At 37.8% G+C, this 14,150-nt stretch overlaps 1 protein-coding gene across 5 annotated transcripts in view; it reads right to left on the bottom strand.

The window, feature by feature from the left end:
* Nucleotides 1-711: 711 nt before the first annotated feature.
* rassf3 (Ras association domain family member 3) overlaps nucleotides 712-14,150 on the bottom strand; it is a 41,087-nt gene continuing 27,648 nt past the window's right edge. For all 5 annotated transcript variants that reach the window (XM_059510672.1, XM_059510673.1, XM_059510674.1 and 2 more), the window contains 4 exons: nucleotides 8,140-8,247; nucleotides 5,830-6,085; nucleotides 2,310-2,425; nucleotides 712-2,230 (listed from right to left, as the gene is read on the bottom strand). In XM_059510672.1, coding sequence (XP_059366655.1) covers nucleotides 2,081-2,230; nucleotides 2,310-2,425; nucleotides 5,830-6,085; nucleotides 8,140-8,247 — 630 coding nt within the window. In that variant the 3' untranslated portion in view covers nucleotides 712-2,080. The remainder of the gene's footprint in view (nucleotides 2,231-2,309; nucleotides 2,426-5,829; nucleotides 6,086-8,139; nucleotides 8,248-14,150) is intronic.

The following is a 14,150-nucleotide window of genomic DNA, read 5'->3' as shown; positions in this document are numbered from 1 at the left end:
TCTAAATTACCTATGCTGTTAAAAAGAAAGAACAACAGCACTGGCCTGTGATGTCCTAAAACAGCCGTAAAATATGCATGAATTAATATAACACATGCATGTATATTGAAAATGAGTAAAGCAGTTTACTCACATCCACAACCCTTTACTACACAAGAATACAGTATAACATTCATTCACAGTCTTACTCTACAAACAAAAGCTTATTTATGAAAAAAAAAAACTAATCAAGTTCTGAAACAGCTTTAAGAAAAAAAATTATATAAAACATAACTGAGCTTCCACTAGATGCAATGCCGTTTTAAAACAGTGGAAGACAATAGGCATCTGACGAAGACTAATAAATCTAAATAAAAATGATTCCCTGAATTAAAACAAAGTGCACAAAAAGCATTTATAAGATTACTGGTCTTATTCCCCTGCAAAATCCTCCTCGATTGCATATATTGAGACTGTCGTGATGTAATATTCACACAACAATTACACTAATTTCTCTAATTTATATCTACCCCAGTGTTTACAATTAAAGTTGCCCTGGTAAAACCATCAGACAAGATAGATACTATACTATTTAACCTCAGTTTACTGAGGTGTAAAACTGATTGCACCAGGCAATTTGCATCAAACTTAAATTAAATTATGCATTTTATCTAGATCTTTGGTTGGAGGTTATAAAACCGATAATAATAATAAAGAAACAAATCTTTAAAAAAAAACACACACAATCTGTGTCTAAAATAATCAAATTGACACAGGTGAGACCTAAGACTGCAGAGATGTAGTTACAGCAGTTGACCACAAGATGCCGCTACCTAAGTGTCACAATAGACAACAATGTTGCAGTACCAATCAGAAAAACCATCATGCAGCACTAGCCTACAGAAACATAAACGTGTATACATTTTAAAACCACCTACTGATACACAAGTATCATTCCAAACACCATCAAAAATGTCGACCTTGTGTGCTGAGACAAAGTAGCACTGTCTGCTTTTCTTTTACTGCACCTCACAACAGTAACATTTTCAGCTACAATGAAGAAAAGCACATGAAATTAACTTTTGGTACAGTAAATCAGATCGGTGTGATTACACGTATATATTCACCAATCAAACTAGCTTAAATCTACTATTTTCAGGCTGTAGCTTCAAAACAAACAATCTTCATTACTTGTATATTCAGTCATTTATCTTGAAGACATCCTCTAACGCATTTTCCAAGGTCGATGATGAGAGGCGGACAGCAAATACACTGTTCAATGATTATCTGCTTAAACTAGAGCTCAAAACAACCCATAATTTACTGTGAAAGACCATCTGACCCCGACAGACATCAGTCAGCTCCGCTCCAAACCCGCTGCATGACACTTCCCGCATACTTTCCAACATCCTCTATGCTCCTTCGCCAACTTCCTGAATCCATTCAGTTCCAGTTCCAGCACATCACCTGAGAATGCTTACTTTTAAAAGTTTTTATTTGCATTCAAGCCATCCCTTCAGAGACTAGTGATTATGACTTTGCTTTAGTCCTCATTTCTTATCCCTACTTCACCATATTCAATCTTCTCTTTCACAAATATGCGCTTACTGTCTGTCTGGTCATCATTTTGTCAACAGCACATCAACACTATCTTTAGTAGGGCACATTATGTCATTTGGTATTTAATATAAAATAAAATAAAATAAATCCCCAGTCCCATCAGTTTCTGGTCGATAAGTATATTTGCCATAGAATAAGACTCTTTTACTAAAAAAAATTAAAATTAAATTCACCCACATAAATTAAAACAAACAAATATGTACAAACCACAGCATCCAACAATTAAATAAAAACAGATCTGATTTCAGCATTTGCATCATTCACAAGAGGTAAAAGAACAGAACATGAGAAACAACTGAAAGTGTGAAAGAGGGTGGATGGGTAAATATGGCACCTGAGGTGCATTCTGGGAGCTCAGTGCTCTCTTCTGAGTTTCTGAGAAGGGGTGTCCGCTTGGCACAGTGACACCTAATAAGTGTTCTTTACACACAGTGAGCACTAGAGGCAGCAGTGCTACAGTTCCTTCACATAAGCACAGGCTTTATCCCGGGCCGTCCGTCGCTCTCATGGCCTCCTCCAGTTTCTCTCTGTAGGCGTTGTAGCGATTGGTTATCGAGCAAATCTGGTCCTGCTCCTCTTTATCCAAGAAGCGGAGGAAGTTCTGCAGCTCGGGGATGGAAAAGGCGTCCCACTGATAAACGAGGAAGATGTGTGTCATGACATGTTTTCATTAATATAGGATTGTGATAGAAACCTAAAGCGATTCTCACCAAGACTTCACCGGTTTGCTGCTCCTTCAGGACAAAGCTGAGCACATCTGTACTGGGTCCCGCCACCAGACGCAGGAAGAGAGGGTGTTCTTCCTCTGAGAGCTTACAGGTGTACACTGCACACACACACAGACACAGCACAACACACAACATTACCATCAGAGACAACAACAACACCAGGCAACAATAAAGGCCAGTTACACCAACTATAATGTTTTAAGAACCATTCTAATTCTTTGAGAACAGGGCAGACCGCAGTAGAAGAATAAAAATAACAACACAGAAGAATGACATCATTGAAATCACTGGATTTTTTCAAGCTGATGAATGATAAAAACAATGACTTTTAAATGGAGCGCTCATAATTAACATGGTTATTATTTTAATAGTTATTGTTCTTGGTGTGAATATGTCTTCAGGGATCACAAAGGACAACTGATATAAATTTTTTAACAGCGATGCTTTAAACTCAGGGTTGTCGCATGCTAAAAATTAATCGTTTTTGGTACAGGAACCAAACTTTTGATTTTTAACAGAGGGTTTAGCTAACAAAAAATACACTAATCAAAAACACACCAGTTAAATATTATTATTTTTTAAATATTCTTTTAGGAGCTTTATCCATTTAAAGAGGATCGATTTTAGAAACAAAACTTCTCAGAGGTGTTCAGCATAAAAACTACCCAAGATCCACTACCTCTGAAAAGTTGAAAAGTACTTTCATGTCATTTAAAGCACCTAAACTTTAAAAAGTCAGCCCTGAATCGGGTTCTCTTTAATAAAGAACTGACACACCTCAAAGAGGAAGACGTGCTGCTGAATGTTGATCTAAGGCCAAAATTCACAGCAAAAACAAACTTTAAGCATGAAAAAGGAAGTGCACCACCTCATATCAAGAACAAAAGGTAATTCTCTAGAACTTCTGCGTTTACTTTAGCATTATGGGAGATTTTCCTCCACCTAGAGTGTGCAAAAGGGCACAGACCTGCATTTCTTCATCCTTGAGGAATCTCTCATCTCACTTCCTTCTGCCTCCGGCAGCGGTTAAACAGAACAAGCAGGGCTGTTATTATGTCTACACTAATGTGGTTGATTCGTGGTCTTTTATATGCCATACTGCTATGATATCACACATGAGGGTCTGTCTGTGAATGAGCTCTGAGGTGGGAGTTTATCAGTGTCTAACTGTAGCACTTCTTGAAGTTGTCTAGATGGGCTGTTTAAGATCTGGAGGGCCCCATTACATGCATTAAAACCAGCTGTAAAACCCAATCCAAACACAAAGTGTCGCATATCTGTCTCCTAGAGTGTGCTGGAGATCTCCCATGGTGGTGAGACCTCATGAAAATACTCTGTCTCAAAAAATAAAAAATCATCCCAGATGGCCTACTAAGCAAATATTCCCCCACTGGCAGCAGCACTTATTGGCTCCTACACACAGTCCCTATAAAATAATTAAAGATGAGCGTTATTGCTCCCCAAAGTACTACGATGCTCAGTTCATCCAATAAATCAAGCAGAAGTGCTATTCAGTGCATCTGAATCAAATGCACCATGGCAGAAGAAATAGTTTTACCTGAGTTTGCAGTAGGGCTGTCACTTTTGAGAAAAATAAAATTCGAACGGATATCGAATATCATGCAATGTATTCGAATATATTTGAATATCTACCAAACCCCCCCCCCCCTCCCCGCACATTAAAAAAAAGTGCCTTAGCCTAATGGAGATTCAATCACAAATGTATTAACAGTGAGTCATAAACAGGGCTGTCTGGATTATTATTTTTTTACTTAATGTTTGAAACAGCAGGTTATCAACTTGTATGAATATCAACTTATATGAAGTGCCACTATGCATATCCCACAACATTAGGCTAAATGAAAAAAGAAAAAGAAAAATTCAGGTTCAGAACAGGCACAAACAATAACGTGACAACTTAAACAGCAGCAGGAGTAAGGCATATAGCCTAGCCGAATTCATTTCTTAATATTGTTTGGAAGAAACACCAGTCTATCAACTTGATCTAGATCAAGTGTGGCTCTCTTTTTATTTACAATGTTTCCCGCGATGGATTACACACGTTCGGAGCGCACAGACGTGCCTGGCTACTAGCTATTATTCGCTAGATTTGGTCATGGGCCTACGCTACAATACGTCTAGAGTGCCCTCTACTGGATAAGATGGCAAAGAATAAAATAAAAAAAAGCAAACGGTCCAAGACTGTAAAAAATGCGCTACACATTGCATTTTAAAAACCGGATATTTTATTTATATTTCGATTACGGATATTTCACGTCATGTTCGAATGCATATTCGAATATCGAATAAAAAGTGACAGCCCCAGTTTGCAGTCTTATTTTTGTATTTGGATCAGTAATAAAATGCAGTACATTAAAACAAGTACATTAGACAGTAGTCTAGAGAATATATTAATTAATATATTAATTAATTTAAAAAAAAAATCTTATAATAAAAAATAGCATGGATAAATTGATCCTTTTGGGATTTACTTAAGACTCTTTTTGTAAATTATTTCCCTTTTTTAAATATGATATCCAGATTCTTTTCAAATTTCGAGCCATTTTGCCATTGCAGTCTGAATTGAATGAGTGAAAATAAAGCAGCAGTGCAAATCTGATTTTGCAGGCATATTGTTTGTATCTGAAGTGCAGTAAATTATTATATTTTATATATATATATATATATATATATAATGCCTGCTTTTTAATCCATTTTGTTTTAGATTTGCAGTCTGAAGATAAAATACCACATAAAGAAAAATAAAACATAGACAAGACATCTTTCTGTTGCTTTCTGTATGCAAAACAAATGCAGACCAGTGTACGTAGTCTGATTCATGAATGAATGACTCTTATGAGTCGGTTCTTTAAATGATTTGTTTCTTTCACATAAACCAGAGCACATTCCAGCCAGGTGCTTAGATTATGAAAGCAGGTACTTAAAATCAGTGAGCCATATGCGTGTCTGGTTTCCTGCTGTGTGTGTGACGTCAACGGGGGCTCAGACAGTGGCTGGGGTCCGTCAAAGCAGTGAGATGGATTAGAAACACTGACATTCTCACAGCAAAACCAACGCTGAGCTTCTCAGGAAGCCACTGTTTGATGTATAAAGCCAAAAACTGTTCAAAATCAACTAGTCACTATTACTAAACTCAGTAGACGGCCATCCTGAGCCTTCCCCAACTCAGAATATCCCTGTATGGCATTGAAATGTGGGGAAGGAGGCTGGTTAATATCTGCTAAAGAGCATTCAACAGCTGTTGTGTATGTGTGTTTACTACACTGGCATGGTGTATTGTTGGCACATAGGTGCAGAGTAACAGGCCTGTCCCGAATGTGTGAGCGCATCCATAAATACACACGCGTTCCTCAGATTGACCTATTTCAGGAATGCATCCGTTCCTGCCAAAACACATACTGTATACCCTAGGGGACCTGAGTCATTACTGTACGCACACACACACACTGATGCATTTTCCGCATTGGTGTTTGTGTCTCACCTTGGTCTTCTCTGCTGAAGCGTTTGAACAAGGCGAACTTGGCGGGGTTGTCGGCCACGGTGAACTTTCTCAGCAGCGCTTCGATCACCTGTCGCGCCGTGTTGGTGCTGCTGATGTGCAGTGTGTTTATGGAGCCACGCGGAAGGTAAAATGCCTCCTGACCTTTGACCCCTCCTGCCCTGCCTCCTTTCACTGTGATGGGCCTCCGCAGGTCCAACTGCACCTTGATGAAGCCTGTGTACATGCCGTTAGTATTCTGCAGGACAGAGACAGAGGACTGACGTTAGATGACAACAGCAAAGACATGATCTACTGTAGCAAAATAAGTGTTTTTCTCAAGTGAGCAGCCATTTAGTTAGAGAAAATGCTACATTGCCATTTTTAGGATGCATTCAGAAAGTCTGATTCATTTCAATTAATTGTTTCCTTTCAGGCAGTTCATTTTCAAAACACTTGATTCATTTGTTCAGTTGTCAGTGCACTAATATTGAAGTCTTTTTTTTTTTTTTTTTTTTTTACAAATACTTACATTTACGCAACAGTTTTATCATATTTTGTAACAGTGTACATTACAGTATAGATTTATTTGTATATTTTAGTTGCATTTAAAGTAAGTTTGTGATTCAAACTGCATTCGTTTATATTGCCCTTTATATAATACAGATTGTTTCAAAGTAGCTTCACAGTGATAAGAAAATAACAGTATAATCTAGCAAAGTTCTCCTATTATGAAACAAATACAATTTCAGCTTTGAAGCAGCATTAAAAATACAATAATGTCATTATTCCGCTCAAGTTAGTTCAGTGTTGATCTAATCACAGTTCTATCACTGTGTTAATGTTATAAAGTTAATTAGTTATGAAGTGGACTCAATTCAACTATAAAGTAAACTTTATATGAAAATAAGGAAATAAAAAAATATATATTATTATTATTATTATTATAAGGGGATTCCTTCTACTGTTTTCGTGGAAAATAAATATTCAAATATTCAATAAGTGTTTCTCAGTAATTTGTGTCGTTAACTGGGCAGCTAAGTATAGTTCAACTGTTTAATATGAGTAGCATGACAAGCTTCAGTTTCAAAGCATCTTCCTCAACGCTGGTGAGCATATCTTGGTGTGGTATCTGACTGTGTCCAGATGGAGCTCAGATTTGAGCTTCTTCTGTCTGTAAGCTCATTAGTTCAAATGGCAGCCGTGACTGCAGGCTACAGGCGAGACACGGGGGGTGTAATTACAGCTCACAACCTCCTCTGAAACTCCACCACACTGACACACAACCCTGCTGAAACACAGGCCTGAAACCTAATGATCCAAGACACTGTGGACACTTAATGAGTAAGAGCTCGCATATGCTACTACACAGTGTTCAGTTAAGTCCAGATGATACAGCTCTCTTGAAACATGTCCTGTCAGGACATGTACCTGATCAGTATTTGTCAAAGAGCTAGTATTATCCAGACAGAAACAGTCCTGCGATAAGCAGCTGGGCTCTGAACGAAGGTACAGTGGTAAAGTCTGATGGCTGTCACATGGTTCATGAGAAGTAATGATAAAAAGATTACGAGAGATGATAATGAAGATTTTATTAAAGCAACAATGATAATTAACTCTGAGAATATGAAAAAGAAAATATCTTGGTCTAAGAGTTAATAGAATTGCAATTTTCATTCATGTTGTGTATGGTTTTTTTAGGTTTGTATCATTAGACGTTGATAAAACTTTATTAAAGGGGCAATCATAATTCTGAAACAAAAATGTATATGAAAAATTAATGTCAAGTTTTCAGAAATGCAATATGTATTTATGTTTGTTACGTATGATTTTTTAAAAAAAAACATATTTGTACCATTTACATTTTTTTTTGGTTAATGACTATAAAAAAAATCAAATGGTGTAACTATTGAGCAAAAAATAATAAACTATGACTTAAGAAATACTACAAAAAGATAAAGTTTTATATATGTGTGTGTCCTACAAGTTTTCTTAAGTTCAACCATTTGACAACCTGAAATTGTTTTGGGGTCATAACAGGGTTTTAGGGTCTGTAATATAACAATATGACTTTGTATTTTAAGTTTATTTTTTCCGTTAGGGTTAAGGTTAGGGTTATTATAAAAAAAAAACAATAAAAATCAATAATAGATATTAGACAGAATTTTATTTCTGGAGGGACTTGTGTGGTAACAAACACTTCTGTTCATGTGGATGGACTTTTGAATTCTCAAAATGATTAGCGATTAGATTTATGAATGATTCGTTTTTACTGGTCTATAAGTGGATTATGGAGGTTCACCATTAACTCACCAGTGTCATTTTAAAGTGGTCACGTGACTCTGTGTTGTACTGCTCAACCTTGTGTCTGATCTCCTCGTAAGTGAGATGAGTGCACAGCTCTTTCTCTTTCTCCACATCCTGGAACACAGAAACACAGACAGTGAATATAACACATTTAGCAAGCAGAAAGGTCAGCACATAGGTCAACCTCTCAGCTCATTTTGACAGCAGAAGAGGTACGACTCCAGTACTGCTGAATAATGAAGCCATTCAAATCAAAGGAATCTTTGTCATGAGCCTATCCTGAAGTGGGAGCCCACAACACCCACAACTCCTCCTACCTAGTGACATGCATGTGTCAAATGGAGATAATCGCTAATCACAAATAATTGCTTTTTTAATGTTTTTATTTGTAATTTAAAGATTAAATGCATCTTGTTCCTTGACATCCAATGACATGACCAAAATATGAACCCTTAGAGTGAATACTTCACTCTCCTGAAACAATATAGACTTAAAAAGCTACAACTAGCAGAATATTGTATGAAACGTGTGCAGTGCACTCTGCTCTTACATGGTCATATCACAAAGAAGCTGATCTGCTTTCGTGAGCGCTCCAAGCTCAAATCAAAAGCACAGAGCCCCTTATAAGGGAACAGTCCTGGGCTGAAGTGAAGACAAGTTGACGGACAAGGGCCGTCTCAGCTAACAGAGTCCAGAGGCTGAATACCTCGAACTGTTAAAGACAGTCGTAATTCCCCTCCTGCACGGGCCAAGACTGCCTGGAGTGTTTGCAATAACAGGTGGTTTTGTTTTTTGCGTGCATTGTTATTGAACTTTACAGTGCATGACTCAGGCTGTTTTCATACCCAGAAGATATCTACTTAAAGGCTAAACACCTTTTTGAATTCCTAAGTTTATAATAAAGCCCTAAAGCTCTGAGAATGAACATGTTAACGCTACTTTGCTGCTGTAGTATTCGTGATATGGAAACTACTACACATCTTCAAAAAGTATCTTTCTATGCAAGGTTCAGTGTTCCATTAGTATAACATAACTAAATACCTGTAAGTAAATAACTATTAAACCATATTAAAGCGTATCATTCTCAGAATGTTATTTTCCCATGGCGAATGCTAAAGCACAATATGCTAAAGCCCTCTCCTGTCTATAAACTGATCATTAAAGCAATGCTGATAACAAAATCTAGTTAAACCTCACTAGTGAGACTATCTCAAGTTAGTATGAAAGAACTGTCCTTTGCTCATAAATCCATTCCTGGTGCTACTTTGCTTTAGTAGGGGTTGGTTACACCCTTCACCTGACCTTAACACCCTCATAGCTCTGAAAGGGGGAATACTAAACAGATTAACCCAGTAACAACTGCTTAACTAGTGCATTAATCAGATCTTATGGGCGAGACTGTCAAATTTGCAATGAAAGAGCTTAGTCTTTCCAATACTTTGGATGTGCCAACTGTCACACCAAAAGATTAATCACTTCACCATCCCAACACAAATGTGAATGGAAAACAATACTCCTCAGACATAATAAAGGATTCAGTCATGTGTTCAGATCAGACCAATTAACTCAACCAAACACTCTTTGATAAAGTCACCACTACAAGCTGAGAGCCCATTAAATTCCTTTAATTCCTTAAATTCACCACAATAAAAACTGTGCTTTATAAGCGAAGGGCCAGGAGTGCCTCAGTGGAGCTGTTGAATGCATGTAAGGGATCACAGCTTATCACATCAGCTTGTGCCGCCTATGGGTTCGGTGATGTGGTCTCCATCAGCTCTCTGAGGGTTGTTCATTAGCCAAGCTGAACCGTGCATGTTGGTCACGTAAACTTTGACTGGTGCCCACAAAGTAATAGTGAGACTTAATGCCCCAACTAAGTCTTTCAACAATGTCTTTGTCAAGGTACTGTTGATGTAATCCTTGGGAAAGTAGACACTAGCAATGTATAAAGAACTAAACCAGGAAAGACAGGGTTAACACAGATGCCTCTGCACAGTGGAGCATGACAAAGGCAAAATAAACACTAACCCGATGAGGTAATGCGGCAGAAAAAGCAGCTCTATCTCCCTTGTTGTAAGGATTGTGTGTCCTCGCTCTCAAGTGGAGCAACACATTGAAAGAGGACAGGGAACAAAAAGAACCGGTTAAAGGTATCCTTGAGGACCGACTGGTCCTTCTTTACTTGTCGAGAGATCAATCAAGGTTATTTTAAAGGAAAATTAGTCAAGATAAAAAAAGGGAGAAAATAAACTTCACTCTGTAAGCCCCACTGTGTCCTTGGTGAGCTGATGGTGTGGCATGTGGTAATGTCAGGTTTTCTGTTCGTTTTGAGTCATGTGCTAGCCGAGTTCTGTCACACTTGCTGGTCAATGACATACTCAACTTAAAGGGAGCAGGACACATGAGGTGCGATCTGACTGGTTTTTCAGGGGCAATCCCATCTGAACTTGTGCAGATAAAGCACCTGATATCATCTGAACTACTGAAAGATAAATTAGACGAGTGTGACAGTCAGAAAAACTAAAGTTTCAGCAGACAAGACAACCGAGAGACAACTTTCTTTTTATTTTTTGCAGAACTTTAGCAGGGGATTTCTGGGCAGACCTAAAATGACTGCACTCATCATGCTTGCCAATGTACACTGATGTGCAAGCCACAATAAAACACCCCTTTCTCATCCCCCTACCCCACAGGAAGTCCCTGGCTACCACACCTTTCCTCCCCAACACATTCCTCAGCTAATGGAGTTGCTGTAGTGAGCAGTAGAAAAAAAATCAATATCCTTATGCAAACCTAAGGCTGGACTCACTGGGTGATTGTCTGACAATCAAAGGCATAAAAATGACCATTCAGTGTGGCTTCCTACTCAGCGGGACAGTGGGCGGACTAAACTGCATGATGTGATTCTAGAATAGTCAGAACTCCAGGGAGGTTTACAGATTACAGGAAATCATGGCCAACAGGAATAGAGAAATGGAAACCACCAAGGAACAAGGTTGTAAGCTTGGTGAACAGTTACGTCAAAGCTTATCAACTAGTCACATTTATGAAAACACCTCCTTCATGTTGTGAAACTAAAATATTTTGGAATCTTTGGGTTTAACAATTGGATTTACAAGTTAAGTAACACTGAGTTGCATAGTTCAAGGCACAGGTATAATTAATTTTTCACCTTCGATTCCATCTTGCGCACAGTCACATCCTCCCAACTTTCAAAGTATACTCAACCGTGGATGAGCACGGATGGACCTACTTGATACATCTACATCTACTGAATGGCCAATGTATACTTTGGTCTTAATGATCCCCGTTTTGCTTCTGCAAATCTCTGTAAGAAAATGACTAGTGTTCAACCAATATAAAGGCATTGGCGATATATCGGCAGATATTTGGCATTTTTCAAATATTGGCATTTTCTGCTTGGTCGATGTGTTCGAGGTGGGACTTTTATTCTGATGACATTCTGTTAATTTTTGACAACAGTTCTGTCTAATACGAATAGAAGTCTGTCTAATAATTAGAGCCCGACCGATATATCGGCCGGCCGATATTATCGGCCGATATAAGCTAATTGCATTTAAATCGGCATCGGCATTTATAACGGCCGATGAAACATGAGAAACAGAGTCTCATGCTTCACTCATGTTATGAGTGTTGCATAGTGTGCCCACCAGAGGGAGCTCTGCAGCTCCTGAGTTAACAACAGCGCCAGAAGTCCACTACAGAAGAAAGCAATCAACTGTTTTGACGGTGAGTCTGTCGTTCGTCATGTGAAATGATTGTAGATTTAGTTCATACCCTGTATATAAAAACTGTGTGGTAGTTCTAGCTAACGGTCCTATCATTATTACTTCTAAATATTCTGTAACATCACTTACAGCCGCTAATGCATTGCTATATTAGATTAGCCACAAAGCTAATACCATGTTTATCAGTGGAAGAGCGCGAACGTTAATAGGAGGTCAAACTATAACGTTAGCGTTTAACTTATTCTTATTCTATTGCGGTGTGTTTCCCACATAATGACCGCGTAATTGGGCCTTTCACACAGGACGCGGTATGCACAGCGCTTGCTGCTGGGTTCAGCGTTGCCCTTCAGATACAACGCGATTTGCGCTGCACTATGGCATAGGCGGAGTTTTAAAAACGTTTAGCGGGAGCTCTTTCATAGTCTGTTCCTCCTCCTTTCGGTCACCAGCAAACATGTATCTGTCCCGTTGTAAGAAGTGAGCGATAGCGCTAGTCCTGCTGATGAGAATTAAGAGAGAAGCAAGGAAGAAGAGGCTACCCTCAGGTCCAGAGAACAATTTGGTGAATTCAGGCTGGTTACGTTACTCTAACGCTAATAGCTTCCTTTTTAGCAGGCCCCTTAAATGCTTGCTATTAACTTGTTTGAAGGTGGTTCTTCTCAAAATTGACAGCGGTGTGTTCATGACACTAACGTTGACCATTCAACTTCGAATTGATTCCGTAATCTTCCGGTAATAGTAGGCCAGACGATGTTCTGTGAGAGCAAATATAGTGTAGTTACAGTAACTACAGTAGGTGTGTCAGAAATTATTAAACCAGAGGGGACATGTAAATGTGAGCTGAACAAGCGCTTTTTTTTTTTTTTTTTACATATTGTTTCAAAGCAGCTTTACAGACATAACAGAAAAATGTTGAAATAATATTGTTAAATATAAGTAGGTAATACCTATTGCTTGACAAATAAAAATATATATATATTTCTCATTTTTGCCTATGTAGGAGATCCCAGTTTATTATTATTATAATTCTATTGATGGCATGAGTAATGATACATGGTGATATTATTAATACACATGCTTATTCTTTCTCTGTCTCTCTTTCTGCCTACAGATGGCTGAAAAAGGTGAATGCTGTAGCAGCAAAGTGTGGGACTACTTCTGCAAATACTTTAACTTTAGTATTATAATTTATTTACAGTACACACACAGACTGTTAAAACCAGCTTCAACTGGAAGAAAGTAAAAGTGTTAAATGTTTAAAACCAGACTGTTTTTTGATCATTAAAAAATATATACTTTTGATGTGCAATTGTTTAGTCATTTAGACTGTAATCTAAGGCTTTTTTTTTAACATAGTCCATTCTGGAAAATGGTTTATACAGCCCACATACATAGAACAGGCAGATATTTTGCTATTGAATGTTGTGTAAATGCAGTTTATAGGAAATGGGTCTAATATCCAGATTATTTTTAAAATCAAAATATCGGCTTATAAATCGGCTCTTTTCGAGTTAATATCGGCATCGGCCCCCAAAAATCCATATCGGTCGGGCTCTACTAATAATCAAACAGAACGGTTAAACAAAGGAACTAATGTATACAAAAAGCATTACAACGATTGCTTTTATATTATATGAATAATATTAGCAATAGAAAGGCAAACATTATAATACTTTCTCATTTGCCATCAGCATTAAGCAAATACGCATTTATTTGATTTGAACAAATCATTGAATGAATAATGAATATTTAATTTCACAAACCTTGCATACTTAGTAGAATCCAGCTGTCAGATCTTGTGAAGTGTGCATTTTTATCCAGCATGATAGCACGCCCTCTGCGTGATGGTCAGTCCGTGTTAATTGAATTCTTTAAACGTGATTTCAAATTATATTGCGCTTTATCCATTTGCCCACTGTCATATTTATGTCATTTTCACTGTGTGCTGTATGTAAAATGAGTGTTACCTTGGCTTTATTTGGAAAATATGATTCCCAATGCACACAAACTTCCCAGAATACTGAGTGCCCTGTTGGTTACATCCTTTTTAATTATATTTTTATTAAATATTTGTGAAAATATATATATCGGCTATAAACCCCCCCATTTTCCAAGATATCGGCATCCGCTATCAAAAAAACTAATATCGGTTCACCACTAAAAATGACCCACAACTGCATCCATGTTTTACATTCATACTAAGAATAGCCTGTTTTGAAGCTTCCATGAGTATTTTGGTGCTTTCGCAACCAGTATAATTCATGAGGT

This window comes from Carassius carassius, chromosome 26, assembly GCF_963082965.1.
Source record: "Carassius carassius chromosome 26, fCarCar2.1, whole genome shotgun sequence".
NCBI classification, from domain to species: domain Eukaryota; kingdom Metazoa; phylum Chordata; class Actinopteri; order Cypriniformes; family Cyprinidae; genus Carassius; species Carassius carassius.
The sequence above is the reverse complement of the archived record's forward strand: the minus strand, read 5'-3'. Positions and strand labels throughout refer to the sequence as shown.